The 25394-nt window shown below is 44.0% G+C and overlaps 2 protein-coding genes and 1 non-coding gene across 3 annotated transcripts in view; 2 read left to right on the top strand and 1 right to left on the bottom strand.

Annotated features, from left to right (window-relative positions):
- The first annotated feature begins 7818 nt into the window (after positions 1-7818).
- Positions 7819-7890, top strand: trnal-cag. The gene has a single exon. It is a non-coding gene; the product is annotated as a tRNA-Leu (tRNA).
- A 5474-nt stretch (positions 7891-13364) lies between these two features.
- rmi2 (RecQ mediated genome instability 2) lies at positions 13365-20444 on the top strand. The gene is made up of 2 exons (XM_007904881.2): positions 13365-13741; positions 18646-20444. Exons 1-2 carry the CDS (start codon positions 13444-13446, stop codon positions 18792-18794), a joined length of 447 nt encoding a protein of 148 aa, XP_007903072.1. The 5' UTR covers positions 13365-13443; the 3' UTR covers positions 18795-20444.
- A 4386-nt stretch (positions 20445-24830) lies between these two features.
- The window catches only part of si:dkeyp-72e1.9 (syntaxin-binding protein 4), a 41108-nt gene continuing 40544 nt past the window's right edge, over positions 24831-25394 (bottom strand). The window contains exon 22 of the mRNA XM_042341267.1: positions 24831-25088. Coding sequence (XP_042197201.1) covers positions 24989-25088 — 100 coding nt within the window. The 3' untranslated portion in view covers positions 24831-24988. The remainder of the gene's footprint in view (positions 25089-25394) is intronic.

The raw sequence follows: 25394 nt of genomic DNA on the forward strand, positions 1-25394 counted from the left end.
TTGCGCACAGCAGTTTCCCACAAACAGTCATGGATTAAGTGACCAAATTTTTTTTTGAGAGAGATTAGTACGCTCGGAAAAGCGATCCGCCAATCTATTAACAACCAGGTTCCTACTTACTGCTAGATAAACAGAGGCGTGTGGAGTAAAGAAACTTGCCCAAGTTTTCGCCCTCTGCCGGGAATAGAACTCAGGTCTCTCGCTTGCGAGGCGAGTGCTCTAACCCCTGAGCTACAGGACTCCATAATAACGTAGATGAGACATAATAAAGTAGTTAAAGATATTCAGTGGACAATTTGTAAACACTTTGGTATTGATGTAAAGAGCAACTTACAAAAGTGACTTCGAGAAACAACATCACAGTAATCTGGGATTCACAAGTACTTTATATAACAGACAGGACAATGAGCTATAATAGACCAGATTCTGTGCGCAATCAGCTGTGCGCAATCACGTTTCACCTACAAAATATTCAGTCAATTCACTTTACTGTATATTCTGTGAAGCGCTTTGAGACGTCTTGAAGATGTGATAAGGCGCTATATCAAATGCAAGGATTATTACTATTATTATATTATCATAAAGAATCAAATGGATTGTGCACGTAGTACTGTTGACGTGGCTATTATCCCAAGTGATTGCAATGTGAAAAATAAGAAACTAGTGAAAATCAGGAACAATATTGGTCTACAAATTGAATGCAAAGTCTGTGGCATATAAAACAATCATAGCTCCTATAGTCATCGGTGCAACTGGGACTGTCAATAAAACTATTCAGAAATGGCTTGAAAAATTACCTGCTGAACAAAATATCAACCTTCTGCAAAAGGTAGCCATTTTAAGAAGCTCAAATATATTATGAAAAGTAACTTCCATTCATTCGTGAAGTCCTGTAGCTCAGTGGTTAGAGCACTCGCCTCGCAAGCGAGAGACCTTGGTTCTATTCCCGGCAGGGCGTAATGTTGGGCAAATTTCCTTACTCCACACACCTCTGTTTATCTAGCAGTAAGCAGGAACCCGGTTGTTAGTCGATTGGCAATCGCTATTCTGGGGCTAATAATCCCTAAAAAAAAACAATAATAATTTGGTCACTCAATCCACGACTGTTTGTGAGACACTACTGTGTGCAGTTGACTGCTGCGTTTCGCCCACAAATATACAGTCAATTCACTTTACAGTATATTCTGTGAAGCGCTTTGAGACGTCGAGAAGCCTTGAAAGAGCTATATCAAATGCAAGGATTATTATTATGTGTAAAGTGGAAGTGTTGCTTGTCTTGCTGACCATCACTGAAAAACACTTAGAAACTACCTCAACAGAATGATTTAAACTGTAATAACATAAAAATAATTATAAACAACAATAATTAATAATAATAAATAATTCTTGCATTTGATATAGTGACTTTTCACGTTGTCACAACGACTCAAAGCACTTCACAGGATATATTGTAAGATGGTTTGACTGTATTTTGTGGGTGAAATGCAGCCGTCAATTGTGCACAAGCATGTCCCACAAACGATTATGGAGTGAGCGGCCAATTTTATTTGGGGGAATTTGTTGGCCAGGACACGGGTAGGGAGAAACTCCCTTCTCTTTTCAAACAGTACCATGGGATCTCTTATGTCCAGCTGAACAGGCAGATGGGACCTCGGATTAATGTCTCATCCGAAGGACGATATGTTCATCTTCTGTATGAATGTTGGTAGATATCAACAACAGTCTGCATTCCACATCATTAAAAATTGCTGACTGAACCATTGAACTGAACATTTCTTAGATATTTGATAAAAGGCATGAATTTCAAATTCTTTGACAAGTTCCATTACAGTAAATATAGTAGCAAGCCAACAACAACAAAATTACATTTTTAGAGCGCCTTTCACGTCAGGAGGACGTCCCAAGGTGCTGGACGATCAGTGTTTCAAACCCGAGCTGGGGATCGGAATTGGGGAGGGTGGAGGGCAGAGGGGGAAAGAGGGTTACCAAAGGCATGGTCGAAGAGGAGAGTCTTGAGACGGATCTTGAAGGAGGCAAGGGAGGGGTGAGGCGGAGGGACTGCGGGATAGAGTTCCAGGAGGTGGGGGCAGAGTGACAGAAGCCTGGTCGCCGGTGGTGCGGCAAGTGAGGAGGGAGCCTATTGAGCGGAGGCAACGAGCAGGTTGACAGGGGGTTAGAAGGTCGCAGAGGTCGGGGGGAGCAAGGCCATGGAGGGCTTTGCAGTTGAGGACCAGGATCTTGAACTGTATCCTCTGCGTGATGGGAAGCCAGTGGAGTCGGGCGAGGATGGGGGTGATAGGGTCATGGAGCCTGGTGCGGGAGAGGACACGGGCTGCAGAATTCTGGATGATCTGTAGCCTATGGAGGGAGGAGTTGGGGAGACAGACAAGCAGGGAGTTTCCGTAGTCAAGTCTGGATGTTATGAATGCGTATATGAGGGTCTCGGTGGTCTGCAGCGTGAGATAGAGGCGAAGCTGGGTGATGTTGCGGAGGTGGGGGAAGGCAGAGCGGGTCATGCCACAGATGTGGGTTAGAAAGGATAGTTGAGGGTCAAGCAAGACTCCAAGGTACTGGACTGGCTCAGTGAGGTGGCGTGTGCAGGTGGACAAAACGTCATTTGTCACTTTGACCAAAGCTGTTTCTGTGCTGTGGGCGGCATGGAGACCTGAGTGGAGGGGTTCATGAAGGGAATGGCAGGAGAGGAAGGAGTGAACCTGGGAAGCAATGATTCATTCCAAGACTTTGTAAGGGAAAGGGAGGTTGTAGACGGGGCACTAGTTTGAGAGCAGGGATGGATCCAGGGAGGGTTTTTTAAGTTATAGGAATGATGGCATCCGTTTTTAAAGGGTTAGGAACAGTGCCAGTGAACAGGGAGAGGTTTATGATGTCTGTGAGTAATGTGGATAACTGCCATCCCACAAAATATAAATTGGCTATGTTGCCAACTACGTGTTGATCCATCAGATGTCAAACTGTCATTATAGTCCCGGACTCTGCCAACCCTCTCTCTCTTAGTCTCTCGCTATATTTTTGCCTATGTTTCTCCATTTCTATGCTGCGTGAAGGTAAAATAAGATAAATATTAAATGTGTACCTTTGACGCTGGCCTGAGGTCCGATCCTAACCAAAAATAATCAAATTATGAGCATGTGTACAATTATGCAGAGGTATTTAGAGTTCAATTGGTGTCTCAAAGCAACAAAACTACGCACAACTCACAATCTGTTTTGCTGGGATCGGGCATTTATGAGTATTTATGAGTGAAAATCCATAAATGCCGACTTTAGTGGCCCTGAAAAATGGCTGTTTTTCTCTACTCCAGGTCTGGTAAGACCCAATTCACACTCAGATTTGCTCGGAGTCCTGAAGGTAAAGCTAGCACACAGAAGGCTGACTCTTGGCGACCTATTAACTGAGGCAGAGAATGAGTGTCCTGCATTATTGAGCCTTCCTGTTTGCTGAGGCCTTATCCAGGGAAGGCAGAATCCAGTCAGAAGGCAGGCTTCTCTTCCGTGCCCTATTTCCAGCAATGTAAAAAGGATTTAAGGATTCCAAGGTTATTTGACCACAGGAGGCATCACAGCCCATCCCAATTCTGTGCTCATCCACCATCCAATGAACACTTTGTACCAGTGATCACGACAATAATTAACATTGCACCAGGTTGCGGGGAAAGATCAGGTGTAAACACGCCTCTGTTTTACCTAGCAGTAAGTTGGAACACGGTTGTTAGTCAATTGGCGGAACACTTTTCCGAAGGTAATAATTCCTCAAAAAAAAATTGGATACTCAATCCACGACTGTTTGTGGGACAGACACTGCTGTATTGCAATTGGCTGCCGCGTTTCGCCCACAAAATATACAGTCAATTTACTTTACCGTATATTCTGTGAAGCGCTTTGAGATGTCTCAAAGACATGATAAGGTGCTACATCAAAGGCAAGGATTATTATTATTATTAGCAGGGTATAGGATGGAGCAGAGCCGCTATGAGCAGCATAAGACTGGCCTCAGTGACACCCTGTGCTGCAATGGAAAGATTACACGAGTGATTTAGACAGGAAATTCCAATCGTTCATCCAGTTCGTATCTTACTGTAACAAAAACAGAGAGAGCTGGCAAAACTCAGCAGGTCAGGCAGCATCTATAGAGAAAGGAAAATGAGTCAATGTTTCGGGTCCATGACCCTTCGTCAGAACTTTGTCACTTTCCTTTCTCTATAGATGCTGCCTGACCTGCTGAGTTTTGTCAGCTCTCTCTGTTTTTGTTTCAGATTCCAGGATCTGCAGTATTTTGTGTTTTGTTCGTATCTTACTGTTACTGATTGATCTCCACTGGATTCTTGGAAAATCAAAATGAAAATATCCAGCCGAATACACCAACTGGACAGACCATGTCTACCAACCCAATAACTTCCTGTGGAATATGGGGCAATATTCTCTGAAAAGCATTACCTAACCACTGCTGCTCTTGGCTTACTTCCTCTTCTGCTAATAATAATAATAATAATAATCCTCGCATTTGTTATAGCACTTTTCACGTCTTCTTGGACGTCTCAAAGAGCTTCTCGGATGATATTGTAAAGTGAGTTGGCTGTATATTTTGTGGGCGAAACACGGCAGCCAATTGCGCACAGCAACAGCTTTCATTAAAAAAACAACTAATTTTTAGATTTCCCCTCAGCGAGCACAGGCTGCTTTATCCACACCCCCTCCCCACCACCATCGGTAGCTGAGCAGTCAGTCACTATGATGCTGGTTTAATTGTTGTTGTTACTATTCCCATAACCTCTGGAACTCCCTAACCCTATCCCCTCTCTACTCTCTTCCCCCTTGCTGTACAGTGTACGACCCTGCCAATGTACAGTGGTCCGAGTCACTAATCCTACACGAAGGTCGCTGTATGAATAAGTGCTCCAAGACGCTACCCCAAGTAAAGGGCGCTGTATAAATGCAAGTTGTTGTCGTTGAATACAAGTTATTGTTATCGTTTTAGTTTCTGACGGAAGGAATTATGTGAATCCATGGAGACATATAACTGAATTGTGCTTTGAACCTGGTGTTGGGCATTCTGGATTAATAATATGATTTTTGTGTATCTGTTATGCAATACAAGAAGGACTTTGTTCCGAGATTAATTTCGTTCTGTCATAGCCTCGGTTCATAAACTGCTCCCAGATATTTTCCCAAAAGAACCCCCTCTCTAAGCAAAAAAAACTCAAACGTTACCCTTAAAACATTTCTTCACCGTTTGCATCTTATTTGTAAGATGGGCCAACTATTAAAAACATGATTTCCACATCAAAAAAACTAATAATGCTTGCACGTACTCTAGAGCAGTTGTGATGTCTCAAAGCGCTTCACAGGATATCCTGTCAAGTGGATTGACTGTGTATTTTGTGGGTGAAATGCGCTCCTGAATGGAACATTTGCTTATTGAATGGGGTAAGGATCAATTAGACTGACTTTTACTGTATCTTTAATAGAATTCTACCGGGAAATTCTGGGTGACACTATCAAAACTGGAAAGTACCACTACGTAAAAGTACTGTTATGATTACGGGGGGTTGTTGTTTCTGTACCTCTTTTCTCATAATAATATGGCATTGCAATGTGCAGAATCTGTGGGCTATGACTTGTAAATCGTGATTCAGCAGCCAAGTGTCTAGACCCAACGGTGGAGCGCACAGGGTCAAATCCTTTAATGTGGTTACTGTCATCTGATTTGTATCATGGCCTGTGGGAAGATGAAACTCTGATCTCATTTTCCTGTGAAAAAACAAAATAGCAAATTTCTGCTGAGAGCTCCAATGGTCATTTCATTTGTTCGGGTTCTTGTGTCTTCCGGCTCCATATACCACCATTGGCGGTCGGCCCATCAGCCTCTCTCTCTGCCCCACCTTTCGGAACTCCATCCCATAGTCCCTTTGCCTCGCTCCCTCCTTTGCCTCCTTCAAGGCATGTCTCGAGATCCTCTTCTTCAACCAGATCTTCGGTCATCCTCCCACCCGTAGCCTCCTGCCCTCCACCATTCCTGATTCCAAACCCCTGCTCGGGTTCACATCCCTGACTATCCAGCGCCTTGGGACGTCCTCCCAATGTGAAAGGCGCTGTACAAATGTAATTTATTATTGTTGGTTATCTGTCTAGTCCCTTCCAATATCGATTCTGCCCCACCCTCTCTCTCGCACACTGTCTCTCCTTCTCTCAACTACTCTCTCACTGCCCCTCTTCCCCCACATTCTCTCTGCTCTCCTCTCCCGCTCTATCTCTCTCTCCCCTCTCACTCTTTCACCCTCTCTCAATCACTCTGTCCTTCTTCTATCTCTCACACACTCTCTCTTCCTCTCTCATTTACACTCTCTATCCCCCACACACACTCTCTCTCTCCCCTCTAACACTTTCCCTCACTCTCTCTCGATCTCACTCTCTCTGTGTTCTCCCCCTATCCCCTCCCTCTTGGTTTCTTTCTCTCCCCCTCTCTCGCCCTCTCTTTCTCTCAATAAGCTGCGTGAGTCACTAACTGCAGAGGCAGGAGCCGGCGGTTGGTAGCAATGCGATGGATAAGAAGACCTGCGTGCTTCCTGACACACTGCAGTAATGGCCAGTAGTATTCCCACTCCCCGCACTGTGTCCTCCCAACCGTTGGCTCCTGCCACTCGCTGCGAGAGGACTTTTGCCAGGGAGGGAGGAGGCAGGCTACCTGCAGTTGGGAATGGTCTCGGGTCGGATGAAATCATCCACCGGGCTGGATGAGGCCCACGGGTCGCCTATTGGACCATGCTGTTTTCCACCTTGCACCCTCATTTTTTTTTTAACAAGCCTCTTATGTTGGCACCTTATCAAAAGCCTCTGAAAATCCAACACACCACATCCTCAGCCTTGCTTTTATCTATTTTGGGGTTATTTCATTAAAAAAAACTATTAGTTTTATCAAGGAAGACCTGCCTTTCACAAACCCACGCTGACTGCCTTAAATCAACCCACGTCTTTCGAGGTAATTATTAATAATTTCCTGTACTGTGGTCTCTAAATGTTGCCCACAATGGCTGTTGGTCTATAGTTAGTTGGCAGATCACACAATCTCTTTTTGAATAGCGGGGTTACATTAGCAACCCTCCAGTCTCTGACACAACTCTCGTAACCAAGGATGTTTGAAAGATCAGTGTCAGAGCATCGCCTGTTTCTACGCTGAGTTCCCAGTATTCGCAGATTCTGCCATGGTAACTCGTCCACTTTGGGTTCCATTAATTGTTTGCGTCTCACTTCCTATTCTATAGGTCTCCCTTCTAATTGCTGCAAGCCCTTTTCCTGTATACTCAGTTTCTCATGATCATCCTCTTCTGTAAAACTTGAGGTGAAATCTCCATTCTGTAGGAAAGTACCAGACCAACCTTTTCCATGAGAAGATTTCCCTTTTCCTTTCTTGTTGGGTCAACCTTTGCCTTTAACTATTCTTTTGCTTTTTATATGTGTAAAAAAAACCTTCAGTACTTTTTCTTTATGCTGCCTGCCAATCTTTTCTCATATTCCCTTTCTAATTTCTCTTTTTGCTTCTCTTCTATAATCTCTATACTCCTGTTGATTTTCCTTTGCATTACATTTGATTCACTCTACAGCCCCCTTTTAAGAACTATTTTCATTTTTTCTGCGAATCTAAAGAACGTTAGTTTTAGCTTCACCTTGTGTAGAGAATATGTGTAATCTCCCAAAATCCCCTGAATAAAATTGGTCATTCCTTTCACAGCTGTTTTTGAGGGTATCACAGCTGAGCTGACCCCTGTTCTCACCTGATATCCATGCATGTGGCCATTCTCGGGGTCCTGTAGCTCAGTGGTTAGAGCACTCGCCTCAGAAGCGAGCGACCTGGGTTCGATTCCCAGCAGGGCGAAATGTTGGCAAGATTCTTTATTTCACATGCCTCTGTTTACCTACAGTCAGTAGGAACCCGGTTGTTAGTCAATTAGCTGATCGCTTTTCCGGGGATAATAATTCTTCAAAAAAAAACAATAAGGGATTTGGTCACTGAATCCGCAACTGTTTGTGGGACACTGCTGTGTGCAATTGGCTGCCGGTTTCACCCACAGATATTACAGTCAATTCACTTTACAGTGTATTTTGTGAAGCACTTTGATGTGTCTAGAAGGCATGAAAAGCGCTATATCAAATGCAAGGATTATTATTATTATAATCTGTGGCCCATTCATCTTGTATTTGCAAGTTCCTCACATTACTCACTTATCCCACTTCAGTTCTTAGAACAAGATTGAGAACTGCCTCTTTCCAAGGACTGGAAACATTTTGTTTGGTCAGCCAGGTGTCTGATGCATGACGAAACCCATTAACCCATTAACCCTTAGTTAAGAGTATGCAAACTAGACAGATTTCCACATATATTTGCGACCTACATGGGGATTTTTTTCTTTTGTCTGGCATGGCATTCCTTAATTTCAGAGAATAGCTACGCACAAGTTGGTAAGAGCCAAAGGTTGGAGACCCCAGAGCAGTTGTTGGGGGTAACTGCTGGAGTTTAATTGTGGAGTCCGGTAGCTTAGTGGTTAGAGCTCTCTCCTTGCAAGTGAAAGGGCCTGAGTTTGATTCCCGGACAGGGTGAAACGTTGGGCAAGTTTTCTTACTCCACACGTCTCTGTTCACCTAGCAAAGAGTAGGAACTCGGATGTTAGTCGATTGACAGATCGCTTTTCTGGGAATAAGCATTCAAAATAATAGTACTAAGAAGAAGAATTTGGTCACTCAATCCACGACTGTTTGTGGGACACTGCTGTGCGCAAATGGCTGCCGAATTCGCCCACAACCCACACTTTACAGTATATGGCATGAAGCTCTTTGAGACAACAATAAATTACACTTGTATAGCGCCCTTCATGTGGAAAGCCATCCCTGGGCACTGGATAATCACGGCTTTTGGACGCGAGCTGGGAGTTGGGGGTCCGAAGGGTAGGAGGGCATGGGGGTGGTGGGTTGTGAGGATGACCGAAGGCACGGTCGAAGAGGAAGGTCTTCAGGCGGGACTTGAAGTAGGCGAGAGAGGGGTTGAGTCGTAGGGATTGTGGGATAGAGTTTCAAAGTGTGGGGGCAGAGAATGCCTGCCCACCACTGGTGGTGAGGGAAGTGCAGGGGACCTGAAGCAGGTCAGTGTCTGCCGAGCGGAGGGAGCAGACAGTCTGAGATAGGGTTATGAGGTCAGAGAGGTAGGGGGGACACGACCGTGGAGGACCTTGAAGGTAAGAACGAGGGTTTTATACTTGATTCTCTGAGGAATGGGGAGCCAGTGAAGCTGGGCCAGAAAGGGGATGATAGGTTCCTGAAGCCTGGTGCGAGAGAGGACGCAAGCTGCAGAGTTCTGAATAATCTGCAGTTTGTGGAGAGAAGAGTTGAGAAGTCAAGTGAGCAGGCAGTTGGCATAGTCAAGCTGGGATGTAATGAAAGCGTGGATCAGGGTCTCGGAGGCCTGCGGTGAGAGGCAGTGGTGGAGACGGGCAATGTTGCGGAGGTGTGGAAAGGCGGAATGGGTCAGGGCACGAATGAGGTGATTGAAGGATAGCTGAGGGTCGAATAGGACACCGAGGTTTCGGATTGGCTCGGTGAGGTGACGAGTGCAGCCATGAATAGTGATAATGTCAGCGGTTGAAGTGAGGAGGCGCTGCCGGAGCCAAGCAGGAGGGCGTCTGTCTTGCCAACATTGAGCTGGAGGAAGTTGGCTCTTGTCTGAGATTTTATGTCAGACAGACAATTGACCAGGCTATCAATGGTCCTGGAGTCGAGGGTGGAGGCAGCGAGATAGAGTTGGGCAGCATCCGAATACATGTGAAAATTGACCCCATGCCTGCGGTTGACATCACAGAGCGTGAGCATGTATAGATTGAAGAGGAGGGGATCAAGGACAGAGCCCTGAGGACGCCACAAGTGACAGTGCAGGGGCTAGCAAGCCGTTAGTGGCCACAAAGTGCAGACGGTGGGAAAGGTAGGATTGGAACCAGGCAAGGACAAAACCATTGAGTTAGAGGTGAGAGGAGAAGCGGTGGCGAAGAATAGAGTGGTCGAGAAGAACGAGGAGAAAGAGAGAGCCCTGATTGCAGGTGGACAGAGTGTCATTTCTCACTTTGACCAGGGCTGCCTCTGTGCTGTGAGCAGCACGAAACCCAGATTGGAGGGGTTCATGGAGGGAATGCTAGGAGAGGAAAGAGCGAAGCTGGGAGGTGACGACTTGTTTCATGACCTTTGATAGAATAGGAAGGTTTGAAATGGGGCAGTAGTTGGAGAGCAGAGATGGGTCAAAGGAAGGTTTTTTGAGGTTAGCGGCAATGACAGTTGTCTTTAAGGGATCGGTACGGTGCCAGTGGGTTTGGAGAGGTTAACAAGGTCTGTTAGTAGAGGGGCAAGGAGGTGGAGCAGTGAGGAGAGGGATAGAGATGGAATCAAGGGAGCAGGTGGTGGGTTTCATATGGGAAATGATGGAGGTGAGCGAAGAGGGGAAGGCAGAGTCAAAAGTGTGGAGGGAGGGATGGGGGGGGGTTGGAAGGGGGTTGGGACGGGGGGGACGGTAGAGGAGCTAGAGGCGGCAGAGCAGATCCCTTCGACTTTGGACTCGAGAAAATCCATCATCTCCTCGTATTTGGTGTGGAGGAGAGGATGGCAAAGGCATGGGAGAGTGCATGGAGGAGTTGGTTTATGGCAGAAGGGAGGAGTCTGGGGTTGTCCTTAGCTTCCAAGATGATTTTGGAATAAAATGATGACTTAGCTGAGGCGAGGCCAGAGCGGTAGGTCTTGTTGCAGTCCTGCCAGATCTGACAGTCATCCGTTAATTTGGATTTGTGCCAGGTGCATTCGGTGGAGTGCACCTGAGATTTGAGGGAGCGAAGGTGGCTGGTGTACCAGTGGGATTTGTGCGAGTAGGAGGCGGTGCGGGAGATGATGGGGGCAAGAGTATCGAGGATAGCTGAGAGGAAGTTATTTAGAAGGGTGAGGAGGGTAGGTCATTGCAGGAGGAGGGCCAGAGGGGTAGAAGTTCAGATGTCCCTAGGGCAGTGGAGAGGGCGTGGAGGACAATTTTTCTCCAGGGACTATAGGAGATTCATACGGTATTCAGACGATAGGGTGGCAGGGAGGGGGATGAAGGAGTTAAGGGTGATGAAATAATGATCTGAAATGTCTTTGTCAGTGATGGTGACATCAGAGACGGTAAGGCCCCGAGTGATCACCAGGTCTAGCAGGTGGCCATGGATGTGAGTGGCGGAGTTGAAGTAGGAGAGGAGGATCGAGCAGGATTAGTGAAGGATAGGGGACAGAAGGATAGGGGAAAGGAGGGGGACATGTTGGGGGATGGTAGTATGGGTCGGGGGCAGCAGACAGATGTGCACACCAAGACTGAGAGCGAGCGATGAGTCAGGGGGGCATGGTCAACCCACGCACATGGGGGGAGAGGGGTGGAGTGGGCACTGGAGACGTATTGAAGATGTGATAAGGCACAAGGATTATTATTATAACCAACTAAAACCGTTCGGCTTGCCATTGAGAGTACTGTCTGGCATGCTGCCTGCTGTTTGTCCAGCTAAGACTACCCTACCATTAGGTTAGCGAGAGCTGAGTGGGAAGAATCCCTGCCCCTATTGCCCAGGGTCTGCCCCTTCAAGTCTGGCTGAAGAGACAGGCTGGCTGGTCTGTCACCCCGCCTGGCTCGGGAACTGTACTACCGACACTGCCTCAGAGGGTTGACTTGATTCTGAAATTTCATTGCCAAGCATGTCACCTTAGAGCCAGTTCAGCTCCAAGGAGACCCCACTTCATCAGCCCATGTAGTGCATGATAACCATAATAACTAAATGTCAACTTGTCTTCTTATGAATTAAGGGGTTGATTTTCTGCTGTTCCCATTGGAGACGATTTTGTACTGTGGATGGGGACTTACCTGGACATCTTGTGTGCTGCACTCACCATCTTGAACACCAGGGCACCATGATGATGGTACCCCAAGCGTGGTATTAATGTTCTGCATGGCTGGAGAGGGGGCTTTGGAAGGTACAAGGGGAATCCTTCCCAATTGATTTGGATTGGTATCTGGGGGTTGTGGTGGCCACAAATATTAGCTTGGGCACCGTCTTCTGAGACACTGGCCTGCGTGAAGTTATTGTTGACCTCTCTTCAATGGCAACAAAGTCCTAATGTATGTTAAGCTTGTGGCATATATATGTTCTCTTGTATAGTTCTTGGGCGTGCAGCAGAGAGGGTTTCTTCAGCCCATACCTTAGAACCATAGAAATTTATGGCACTGAAGGCCATTCAGCCCTTGTGTCTGTGCCTGGTCTCTCGAAAGCAAACCTTTCAGTCTCATTTACCCGCCCTTTCCCCATATCCCTGAAGCTGACTCTTTTTAAGGAATCTGTCTAGTTCCCTTTTGAAGGCCACCTTGATTGTCTTGCAGAGAAGTAAGAAGCTGCTGCTCAAGCTCCACACCTCCAGCTGGTGGACCATCGCTCAATGAAGAAGATGGTGGAGATGCCAATGTCATTCATTTCATGCTGATCTGTGTTGTTCACCAGGAAGCTCGCAGGGAGGTCCTAGAAACTGCTTTGGAATTCAGTTAGTTTTGTGCTCATTAGAGTCAAACCCATCCTGCATGGCGGTCTCTAGTCCGCTTCCTCAGCCCGACGGGTCCGCGGCACTCTGAGGTACTTGGGTCCACACCCCTGACTGTTCAGCTCCTTGGGGACGTCCTCCCAAATGTAATTCGTTGTTTGTTGTTGATGGCAGCACAGCACAGTTCTTGGGGCAAAGCCTCCACAGGGGTCAAGGTTTGCACCACCAACCGTGGCTGACAACAAACCTTTGCATTGGTACCCTACCCAGTGGTGATGGAGTGTGATTGACGGAGAGGCTCAGGGCCCTGTGGTTGGTGGAGAGGCTCAGGGCATTGTGATTGGTGGAGAGGCTCCGGGCAGTGTGGTTGGCGGAGAGGCTCAGGGCACTGTGATTGGTGGAGAGGCTCAAGGCCCTGTGATTGGCGGAGAGGCTCAGGGCAGTGTGGTTGGTGGAGAGGCTCAGGGCCCTGTGATTGGCGGAGAGGCTCAGGGCAGTGTGGTTGGTGGAGAGGCTCAGGGCACTGTGATTGGTGGAGAGGCTCAGGGCAGTGTGATTGGCGGAGAGGCTCAGGGCACTGTGATTGGTGAAGAGGCTCAGGGCCCTGTGATTGGTGGAGAGGCTCAGGGCCCTGTGATTGGCGGAGAGGCTCAGGGCCCTGTGATTGGCGGAGAGGCTCAGGGCAGTGTGGTTGGCGGAGAGGCTCAGGGCCCTGTGATTGGTGGAGGATGATGCGCGCGGCGCGGCGCGGGGAGGCGGCAGGTGGGCGCGAGGGCAGCAGTTGGCGGTGGGGCCTGAGGTGGTGTTTGTGGCGCGCGGGGGCCCTGGGCGGCAGCTCCGGCCGCGGATGGAGCCGCAGCCCCGCGGCTGTGGGAAGCTGCAGTCACCGCCGTGCAAAGTGCTGTCCGGTCAACTCCGCCACAGCGCCTCGCGGCAGGTGCGGGCCTCGGGCCAGGAGGCGTGGCTGCTGGAGCGGGAGGGCAGCGGCCGGGCGCCGCTGGACGTGAGCGTGGTGTGGATGCAGGGCCGGGTGCTGGACAGCCGGGCCCAGGACAACACCACCGTGCAGCTGCGGGATGAGACGGGCACGTTCACCGTGACCGGGGCCGGCGCCGTGCCCAGGGGAAGGCCCTGCATCAGCAAAGGTACCGAGGCTGGCGGCAGCCCTCCCCTCACCGGCCCCGGGCACGATGGGTCATGTGAACAAGGCCTGTGAACAGCTGGTCCTGTCCTGAATTATCAATCTATTATTACTATTATTATTATTATTATTAAAAGGTTGTCCTGCCCTGAATTATTAATCTATTATTACTATTATTATTATTATTATTAAAAGGTTGTCCTGTCCTGAATTATTAATCTATATTACTATTATTATTATTAAAAGGTTGTCCTGTCCTGAATTATTAATCTATATTACTATTATTATTATTAAAAGGTTGTCCTGTCCTGAATTATTAATCTATTATTACTATTATTATTATTAAAAGGTTGTCCTGCCCTGAATTATTAATCTCTATTATTACTACTATTAAAAGGTTGTCCTGTTCTAAATTATTAATCTCTATTACTAATATTATTATTAAAAGGTTGTCCTGCCCTGAATTTTTCATCTCTATTACTAATATTATTAAAAGGTTGTCCTGTCCTGAATTATTAATCTATTATTATTATTAAAAGATTGACCTGTCCTGAATTATTAATCTATTATTACTATTATTAAAAGGTTGTCCTGTTCTAAATTATTAATCTCTATTACTATTATTATTATTAAAAGGTTGTCCTGTCCTGAATTATTATTATCTATTATTATTAAAAGGTTGTCCTGCCCTGAATTATTAATCTCTATTATTATTATTAAAAGGTTGTCGTCCTGAGATTATTCATTTTTACTATTATTATTAGGAGGTCGTCCTCTTTTGGTCGCGGAGCCGGTGCACATCCTTGACTTTGTGTTGACCCTCAGCTCACGTTTAAATCCACCTCTTTGGCCACCTTCCCCCTGATAATATACAGTCAATTCACTTTAAATTATATTCTGTGAAGCGCTTTGAGACTTCTCGGAAGATGTTATAAGGCGCAATATCAAATACAAGGATTATTATTACCATCACCCGCCGCCGGTCCATCCCTACCAACGCTTCTCTCTACGTAACAATTTCTAATTGTTATTGTTTGTCTGGTTTGACTGAGATGCCTCTTCTCCAATTCTGGAATACTGCCAGTCTCGCATCCACAATCCCTCCACCTTCCCCTTGGTTTTCCCGACTCTTCCAGGAACCTACCCCCTTCAGAATGGACATCTCAAAGGGCTTTACAAAACACGAAGCCCGTTTCACGTTCCCTTCTGCGCACAGATACACCGCTCCTGCACTCTGGAACTTCATCCCATAGTTCTTTAAACAGAAGAGACCCGCAACTTGTATTTATGTATCATGTTACATGTAACAAATGTCTTGCAATATGCAATTGCGCAATTGGCTGCCGCGTTCGCCCACAAATATACAGTCAATTCACTTTACAGTGTGTTCTGTGAAGCGCTTTGGGACGTCCTCCCGACGTGAAAAGCGCTATATCAAATGCAAGGATTATTATTATTATTATTATTATTATACATCCACCTGATGTGGATTACTGAGCGGGGTGGGGGGGTGCGGGTTGGACGGGTGGTTGAGGAAGTTGACAAAAGGCACAGGCAAAGGTACGTTTTAGGAAGGGTTTTAAAGGTACAGAGCACTTATTTGAAGTCTGATCAAATGCATTTTCTTTTCCATTGACTTTTGTATTTGTATTACGTTTGTGTAGGTTCTGTGAGGTTTCTTCCTGCATTTAATATTTATCCGCACTTGCTTTTCTTCATCTTTGTCACATTGCCTGTCTCTACCCCATCTACAAGCACAAGTTCATACAACACTCAACCAGCTGCACCCTCACCTGCACCGAGCTCCACATGCCTATCACCCCAGTCCTTGCATTCAAGTACTCCGAGAAGCTACCCATATGAAGGGTGCTACATAAATCCAAGTTGTTGTTGTTGCCAGGCTCCACTGTTTCCCTGACTCAAAAGAGAATCAGTGTCACGGTCTTTGCTCCCACCTATAAATCGCTTCACACCCCAGCCTGTCCCAACGTGCCCCAGTTCTGCCAAAGGATCGTGGACCCAAAACATTGACTCACTTTCCTTTCTCCATAGATGCTGCCTGCCCTGCTGAGTGTTCCCAGCGACTTCTGTTTTTGTTTCAGATTTCCAGCATCTGCTGTATTTTGCGTCCTGTCCTGTCCTTTCACCTTGCCGTACCACACTGAGGGTCTGTTGGCCAGCTCGGTGGAATTAACTCCCGAGGCACTGACTGCATCAATCTGCCCAGGTGCTCACACCACATCACGGAGCTGGTGCAGACTTCAGTGTTTTCTTCGACCCTCAATTATCTTTCAAAATTTACAACCAGGCTCTCATTCGCCCTGCTTTCCTTCACCTCTGAAACATAGTCCGCCTCTACTGCTTCCTCACCCCCACAGGGTGCCAAGACACCAATCCGTGGAATCTTGTAGCTCAGTGGTTAGAGCACTCGCCTCGCACCAGCGAGAGACCTGGGTTCATTTCCCGGGCAGGGCGAAATGTTGGGCAGGTTTCCTTACTCCACCCCCCTCTGTTTACCTAGCATTAAGTATGAACCCAGTTGGCTGATTGCTTTTCTGGGGATAATAATTGCTTTAAAAAAAATAATGAATTGGTCACTTCAATCCATGACTGTTTGTGAGACGCTGCAGTGTGCAATTGACTGCTGCGTTTTGCCCACAAAAAATACAGGGAATTCACTGTACAGTATATTCTGTGAAGTGCTTTGAGATGTCTCGAAGACGTGAGAAGGTGCTGTGTCAAATGCAAGGATTATTATTATTATGTATTACTATATTCACTATCCAGGCTCAATTATCTCCTGCTAACCTGACTTCACTTTCTCCCTAGTAATAACCCTAACATTTCATATTATGAGGATGTCTCAAAACTATTTACTCTGAAGTGTAGTGACAGTCATTGTGGGAGATCATCCCAAACTGTAGCTCATGTCCTCTTCTCGACCAAATTCAAGAATCATGAATTTCATCCTCCTGGAGATGAGGATGCAGTGGAGCCGAATGAGGATGGGAGTGATGGCCACCCATCTCCCAGTGGATGAAGTTTGACATTCTTGTCATCGCTTTCAAATGTCTTCATGGCCTTGCCCCACCTTACCTCTGATCTCCTGTGACCCTCCTACCCTAGCCACTCCCTCCACCAGCAAATACCAGCCCGTTTCACATTCCCTTCTCCCCACTTTAGGTGAGAGCCTTCAGACATTCTGCTCCTATACTCTGGAAGTCCATCCCATAGTCCCTCTGCCTTACCCACTCCCTCTCCACCTTTAACATCTGCATTAAAACCTTTTTTTTGACCTATTTCGTCTTCAGTTCAGGCTGCCAGTCCTTTGTGTGAAGTGCTTTGAGAAATCCTCTTTGTGTGAAAGGTACAATAAATTGTAACTTATTCTTATAATAAGTGTGGGGATGACATTAACTACAGGTATTAATAAATAATAATCCTTGCATTTGATATAGCACCTTATTACGTCTTCAAAACGTCTCAAAGCGCTTCACAGAATGTACTAAAAAGTGAATTGACTATATATTTTGGGGTTATTTGGGCAAGTGGAAAACAATTTCAGGCACAATCAGACCTGTTCAAGTAACACCTCCATCCAGCAACCAGTCCCTGTAAACACCCACCCTGGAACAGTATGGATAGGGATAAAAAACGCACCAACAACTTGCATTTATATAGTGTCCTTCACATGGGGAGCCGGGGACTGTAAACATGGTCGAAGAGTAAGATTTAAAAAAGATTTAAAAAAGGGGAAGGAAGGGGCAAGGTGGAGGGATTGGTGGAGAGAGTTCCAATGCTTTGGGTATGGCGTCGAAATAAACCCTTTCTCAGAGGCCATCCTTATATAAAGGCCACTTTGACCCAGACCCCTGAGGGGTAGTTGAAGATAGGTTTGACTATATTTAGCTTCCTTTTCCCGTAGATGTTTGTAAAAGTTCTCTTGTCTGCGTTATTTCTGTTAGTTTTAATTGTGATCCATGGATTTTATTGCCATTTTTTCTGGAGAAAAGGTTTGATATAGCAATTATTGCTTTTCTGGAGGGAACAGAATAGCAATTTACTCTGTAGAACCATTCAATTCCATTTTATTTGCTTCAAATGATAAGGGGAGTCTTGGCCAACATGTTCGTGGACATTGCTGTGCTTAAATTGGTCACTTTGTTTACCAACAAAATACAGTCACTAGACTTTACAGAAAACTGAAATACTTTGACTTGTTAATGTAATAAGCCTCTATATCAAATACAAGGGTTATTTTGTTATACATGTGAACAATTTATGATATAAATGCTGAACTCTGCCACTCATTGGGAATCTCACAAGGGAATTCTCATTATGTCCATCATCGATTGATGGTCTTGTATGTTGTATGTCACAAGAAAGCCATTCACTTTCTCAGAGCTGTGCTTCTGGAAAGAGTGATGACATTATCTTACTTTAATATATCCTTAGTTAAAAAAATTGTCAGCTTTATTTTCAGCACAGATTCAAAGACCATCAATTCTTAACTGTTATCTTAGCTATTTTAGGTTGGTAGTCTGACCTAAAATTGCATCTTTTGAGGATGGGGGAAGAAATATAAACCTGGAATGTCCATTGCTTGTTTCTTTTCTCTGGTAAGATAGCTACAATTAATATAATAAATTAGCATGCATGGTTAAAAATACGTTATTTTGTGAGGATTGAATTGAGAATTAGTACTTTTTATTATAATGATTGTTTCTCATTCAATTTTACAGCATGTGTATTGGGACATGCCACAGAGCTCAGAGCCTGGCTGAAACTAAATAGCTTTGGAACGTGTACTGTTTCTTACTCATTGAGCACACATTATAATGGCCATTTTAATTTATTAGTCTTTGAATGCTCAGTGTGGGAAACTACCAATAATGGATATTGTTTCAGGAAACTATGTAATGGTGATGGGAATACTCGTTTCATGCAGTCCAGAGCCATTACTGCGTGCAGTGAAGGTGACCGATCTATCTGATGATGCCCTGCACAAGAGCACTTGGAGGCTTGAAGTTGAGGATCTGCAACAGAACATTCCATAAATTAAACACCATCCTGCCTGCCTACTTCCTATCAACCTGAACCATAAAGGATGTTTGATATGCCTGTTTGAAATTAGAGTAAGTAGGTGGATTATCGTTATTAAAATGCTCCCAAAGAACAAGGGATGGGATTGGAAGCATGGTTGAACTAAGGGTTTATTTTACATTGTAAATCGCAAAAGCAAAGCTCACGCATTTAATGTGGCTCCTAGTTTTGATGTATGACCTTGGAATCACTTCTGAAGAGCAAGGGAGTAGATTTGGAGTATGTTAGAATTATGGACATGTATTTGTACTGAAATCCTACTCTGTAGTACACAAACCTGCTTTGAACATTGTTTTTTGGTCAGCCAGGTGTGGAAACCATCACAATTTTTGAGTATCCATACCAGAGAGTTCAATATATGCTTCTACATGGATATTTTCCTTTCTCTGTTTGTAATATATATTTGTTTTGTGAGGATTGAGTTCTTTTTGACATGAGTAACAACTGACTGAATAACTATTCTTGCTGAGTGATTATAAATTAATGCTTGTGGTGTTGGTACCACAGATTTACGGAGAAATGATCTGGAATAGCTTATTGATTGTGTCCAATATATTTTATTTATTAGGTATATTGAAACACAGTTTTAATGTAAGTCTTGAGTGATATTACTGCATTCACTTTTAGTTTCCCACCCTTAAGTCTACTTGCACTGTAAGACTTCCTATGTCAGCAGCACTGGCTCATGACTTAATGGTAAAATGGCAAATAATGCAGTTTAAGCTGGGTGAACTCCAGCAGTAACCTAAGGCACACTCTGAGCTTCCCAAGCCTTGCCTCTCAACTTGCACTTATTGCTTTGTGGAATTAGGTAAGCAGGATGCATTCTATTCCAAACACAAGGAAATCTCGACACACATCTGGCATGCGTATGTGGACCTCTGGTTTGAGTAGTTGATGGAAACGTGTTAGTTTCCACATTTCCTGACCAAAAGAAATAGTTAGGCTGATGATGTGTGTTACTGTGGCAACAGTGGAACAAGAGATGCTAACTGTTTCTCTAATTTATCTCATCTAAAGATTTTCGCTGAACACATCCCCACTGCGGTATTGTCGAGTTACTTCCGTTCTGTATCTATAGTTGTGCTCGTCAAGATACAAAGCTACAGTGGTGACAGGCAATCTAAGCAGTTTGCTTTGGATATGTTTAATATGTGAAAAGTGGCCGCTCCTTAGTTAATAAATTAGTAATGAATGATGGGCGTTATATACTTTTTTTTCTGACTCCTGCAACTTGGCTTTATGCCTGAGCCCTGCAGGAATCCAGTCCACATTTAATTTGATTTAGTTCATATGTTGCCCATTATTTTTTAATACAATGTGAAACAACGTAATGACATTTTTATTGTATGATTTAACAACTAGACTTTGAAAATGGCGTTTTTTGTGGAACATTGCAGCTGCAAGACCACTGGAGATTTATATTTCATTATATTTAAAATAGTCTGAAATGATTTAAACACGCAAACACTCTTAGTGTTTATTTTAAACATCCCTGAAGGAGGGTTGTTGAGTTCAAAATATTTTGCTGCTCTTAACTGTTCCTTTCATTGTATGCTGCCATTTTTTGAAACCAATTAAAATAAATGCAATGTAAATTCAAAGCTCCTTGTTGAAATCTGGTGCTGAAAAATCTTGACATCTTCAGACTGCACTGTAATTTCCATTCTCTTTTTCCTAGGATCTCATCCACTGGATTATCTTGTGATTGAACAAAGTACAGAAAAGAACTGGTTCACTTACTCTGCAGCAGTATTTGTAATTCTCAAGTAATGGGTTTCCATTGGCAATGCGATTCTGGCATAAATATCTGCCATTTTTGGGGGGAGAGGGGCCTTTTTTTTTGCATTTCCAGCCTGTACAGTTGGATGTTCCTTAACTATTAGATTGCTTTTTTTCGACAGCAACCTATTGACTTGCTTGAGTAAACAAATCGAACCAAGATACTCTGTATGGAAATTTCCCGTGGGAATGGAATGTGCAACGTCCATCTCTTGAATACTGCTGAAGATCTGACATCTAGAAAATGGAATGATTTTTCATGTATTCCAAACAAGCGTGAATTTCTGTGCGCGGAGTTTCTCTGATGGGGCTGTCAAGCCTGCAATGTCTGACTGCTGATGGTGGCTGTGCCTTTGCTGGGAGGCTAATGCAGTTGTTTATTTCAGGGCTGAGAGTGAGAGGTGTGCATTCTTTTCAAACAATCTAGGTGAAGGGCTAAAGTGTCTGGTGCAAATTATAACGATATTTGAAAAGAGTGGGAGAAACTATTTGGTGGAAGGATGCCAAGCTTAAGTTTTTAAAAACCTGTGGAATGTGGTATGATGAGAAAGCAATGAGTTTTGTGCCAATTACTAATTAGTAACATGGTCATTGGCAGTAAATTTATCAACAAATAGGAAATGAGTGTAGAGAGAATAACACCCACAGTTTTTCCACACAGTGAGGGTGGGTGAGTGACATGATCCAATCTTATTCACTCAGAGCAGCTCATTTAAAGAATGGCATTAAAAGCATTCAGACTTTGCAGTTGGACTGGATGAATTTGCAGAGTGTTGGGAAAGGTAGCAATCCAACAATGGAGAAACAGAATCTTAAAATGGGGAAATTAGTTTTAAAAACACAGTTTCCTTAGCTTGTTTGCGTCGCGACAGCCACAAAAATTCCGACTCCATTTTCATAATGAGTTTAAATCAGTTCCTAAAAATGTTTGCGGAGCTGTGAAATTTTGGTTTCGATATAATATCTCTTCCTTAATGTTTCAAAGAAAGAACAGTCACACTATGGAATTGTGAAGTCATTTTATTTACACACTGTTACCTATGTCTAGACACAGCAGCTGCTGAGGGTTGGGCTGATGTTCCTTTTGAACACTAACATAGCAATGCAATTAATACTAGGCACCATGTGACATCCAAAAGGAGTGCAGCCATCAATGAGAATATGATCAGAACAATCTACTGTTTTAATATAATACTATCAGCCCTTCAATATCTGCAGGTATACATACCATTATCCCCCACCTTTATAAAACCGAGGCTGGCAATATCAACTGCAGTTTGAAAGTTATTGGTTTGATTTTTTTTGAAGGGGGAGGGAATTCATCTTGTAATTTGAAAACCATCTCAAATTAAGCTGGCCAGGTGGCCTGGATTTGTTCCTGTGAACTATCTGGGTCGTGGTAAATGTTTCCGTAATGTGACCAGTTTAGTTTTTAAAGTTTTTAACTAGGATACAGTCTGTTACAGAGCCAGATATCAGCTCAGACAAGAGTGCAGGTACATTTGTTTTCCTACCCCCCACCCCAAAACAAATCTCAGAGCTCAAGGCCCCCATGTTTCCTTTATAAACTTTTAGAAAAGCAAAATTGCTCCTAACTCCACTTTTTCCTACTTTTCAAGATGGATTGATCTTGGTTTGCATATTTTGCACTTGGCAATTTTTTGTGCTGAATATTAAATTACAGTTTTACGTACCAATTAATTGCCGGAAAAATGTATGGCCTGTAATTAATCTATCCTCTCGATACTTCCATTTTATTAGTTGGAATTTTAAAGCAGGGGCCTGGGTTTGGGGCAAGTAGCTGCGAGCCGGACTCAAAGTAAATGTTATAGATTGTCAAACGCTTTTTTTTTAAAAAAATTTACTTGGCTAATTGTTGACAGAAACAAGCTATGATTGCCTTCGACTCCAACATTGCTTGCTGGAAGCCTATACCCACTGACAACAGAAAATCCCAAATTCTGTACTTGGTCTTAGCGATTTCACCCAGAACTAAGGAGTGCTTTTTTTTGGGGGGAGAGGGGGGGAAAAAAAAACAAGTGCTAATTTATGAGCATTGGAAATGGACTGATTTTTGGGGGGATCAGGCTGACATATGTGGAAACTCATCATGGTTACGAATATACAAACCAAACAGTTCCATGATTCCAACCAACCCATGACAATACTCATCTATTGGAATGGAATGCACATTCTCTTTGGAAAAATACATTCTGTTCACCTAATTCAAGAGAGTATTAGACACTAACTGGCAAAATCCAAGGCTTGGGGACCCCAGAGTGCGGGTTGAGGTAACTGCTGGAGTCTTAACCAGCTAAAACCGCATAGCTTGCTATTGATATCGTGTCTGTCAAACTTTCCTAGCCCTTGTCCAGCTAGAACAACCCTACCTGTTAGGGCTTTGGCTTGCATTCTATAGAATCTACTTTGGAGTGACATTGTGAGTTGCAAATCCTGAATTCTTCCCCCCCCCCCCCCTCACCATAAGTGTCTAGGATTTACTTAAAGAATGGCCATTTTGAGAGGTGTTAGAATGTACTACCCAAATGTATCGCAGCATGAGTAAGCAATTTTGAGGAGGATGAGGGACAAAAAAAATTCAGTTTTCCCCATAGTGTGGTTTCACAAATGACTGCTCTCAAGCCTCCCATCGCTCCTGGATTGACTGGGTGGCTGGCTGGCTTGCTCTGATTTTACCTTCCTCCCACAGGGAGGGTGATGCCCTCTTATGTTACAGCTCAAACTGGGCAGTTGATGACTTATGGAGATAAAGCTCCCCCACAGAAAGCATTGTGATTCCAAACAGTTCCGAGCACTGTTACTAAGCATAACCTGCCTATTTCAGCGGATCTTTTATATAAAAACACCAACATATTTCTGGAGAAACATTTAAATTAAGGGAATGAAACTGGGTCAATTGTGTAGCACTGAAATGTTCAGAAAATAGTCCACGTGTTCCTGATGAAGCTACATCTTAACATTCAGGTTCTTGAAAACATTCCAGACTTACTATATTGGTGCCATGATGGTTTCCACCACCAGAGGATCCCAGGGCGTGATGGATTCTCCAGTATAATGAATAGATTTTCTACGTCTTGACAAAATTGATCTTAAACCTGGGAGATTTTTCTTCATCATCCACTGGTTGATGTTTGGTTGCTTTAAACCTGAAAGCACCCACAGTTCTCGCATATAAAACAAGTATCAAACACACAGAATGAAGTCTTAAGGTTATTCAATACCTAGGTGTTTTAAACAGTTTGTTAGATTTTTAAATAGCCTATTTTAGAAAGAAAACTACATTTTCCAGCATCCTGAACAAAACCTGATTTCTTACAAAAACAGTGAGTACGTGAGAAACAATCTCATACTTAATTTTAAACAAATGCACCTATCGCGTATTTCAGCATCATTATCAACACAAAGATAGGAAAGCTTATCACAACAGCAAAATAGACCCTTTTAGCTATCTCAGCATGAGAGGGGTTGGATCCTTTTTGTTTCCTGGGTAATAATAGACGTGGGAAGCCATTCCATTGCTCTTTCTGTTAAAAGGCATTTACCCAATTGATGCCTGAACAGTATAGTTTGCCACTGGCTGAAAGTCAAAAATTAAATATGGACTTAGTGATTCAACACCCGAGGGATGCTGTAACCTGTTTATGAACGACTGTTTATGATTGACTGGCTGTGATTATGATTGCCATTGGGACTGGGAGGTGTAGACATGTAATCGAGAAGTGGGATTTATCTCACTCAATTTTTTATAACCCCACAAGCAAAGACCTAATGGGAAGTTGGCTAGTTTTGGGTGCACAAGCAACAGGAAGCTTCCTGCTATTTCTGGTGAGGTGTAGGTTCTCTAAACATGCTCTCCAGCATTGTGCATTTTTGAAGTTTATGCTCTAGCTTCTGCCAGACAAAATTTGTGTTCTTTATGCCCAGTAAGAGATTTGACACCAGAACAGTCTAGAAAAAACACTGGAACCAGAGCCTCAAACGGAAGGCAGAATTCTTGAGCCCAAAATTCAGATGAGTGGATTGTTTCACCCTTTCAGATCTGTGGAGCAAGTTGTTTGCGAGCAGCTGCATGAAAACACCTTGATTTTTTAGTCAAATCAAAAGAATAGCATCTAAAGCAATGAAACTGCTTTCCAATGATCTACCTGACGGAGGTCCAGCTCCCAAGTTCATTCGTTTAAAATTCAACCAGATAGCAGGCACCAGAGGACCAGTACCTCACACCACATCATGTGGCTGTTTTGTAATATGTGTATACATACATAATGTGTATGGACAGTAGATTTGGAATAACGGTGCAATCCATTTTTACATTTTAAATAAAATTGCCTGTAATCAGCTGGTTTTATGTGGATCTGTGAGAGCAGTCGGCTTCCGGCTGGTTGTTCTGTTCTTTGGTGCTGGTTCCTGGTGGAGGTGACCAGGTTGTTTTCTGGTGGACGTGACTGAGAGGATAAAACCATTCACAACTTGAGCACCTTTTCAAAGCACACACAGTTTCTATCTTTTACATTCTCTACTTTTTAATATTGCTGAAATATTGTTAAAACACCCTCTGAATTAAACACACAGACATTCCAAGATTGGAGGCCGACCAACACATCATACTGTTCTACCTACTTTAATCCTATAATCCCTCCTTGCTTTCCCCTGCACCACTTTATCAGTTTATTCTTCAAATGTTAGATTCCATCAAGAAAATTGATTCGCCTAAAACAGTCACATGTTTAATACTATTTGTGTCATGAAAA

The sequence above is a fragment of the Callorhinchus milii genome, unplaced genomic scaffold (genome assembly GCF_018977255.1).
Source record: "Callorhinchus milii isolate IMCB2004 unplaced genomic scaffold, IMCB_Cmil_1.0 Scaffold16, whole genome shotgun sequence".
Classification (NCBI taxonomy): domain Eukaryota; kingdom Metazoa; phylum Chordata; class Chondrichthyes; order Chimaeriformes; family Callorhinchidae; genus Callorhinchus; species Callorhinchus milii.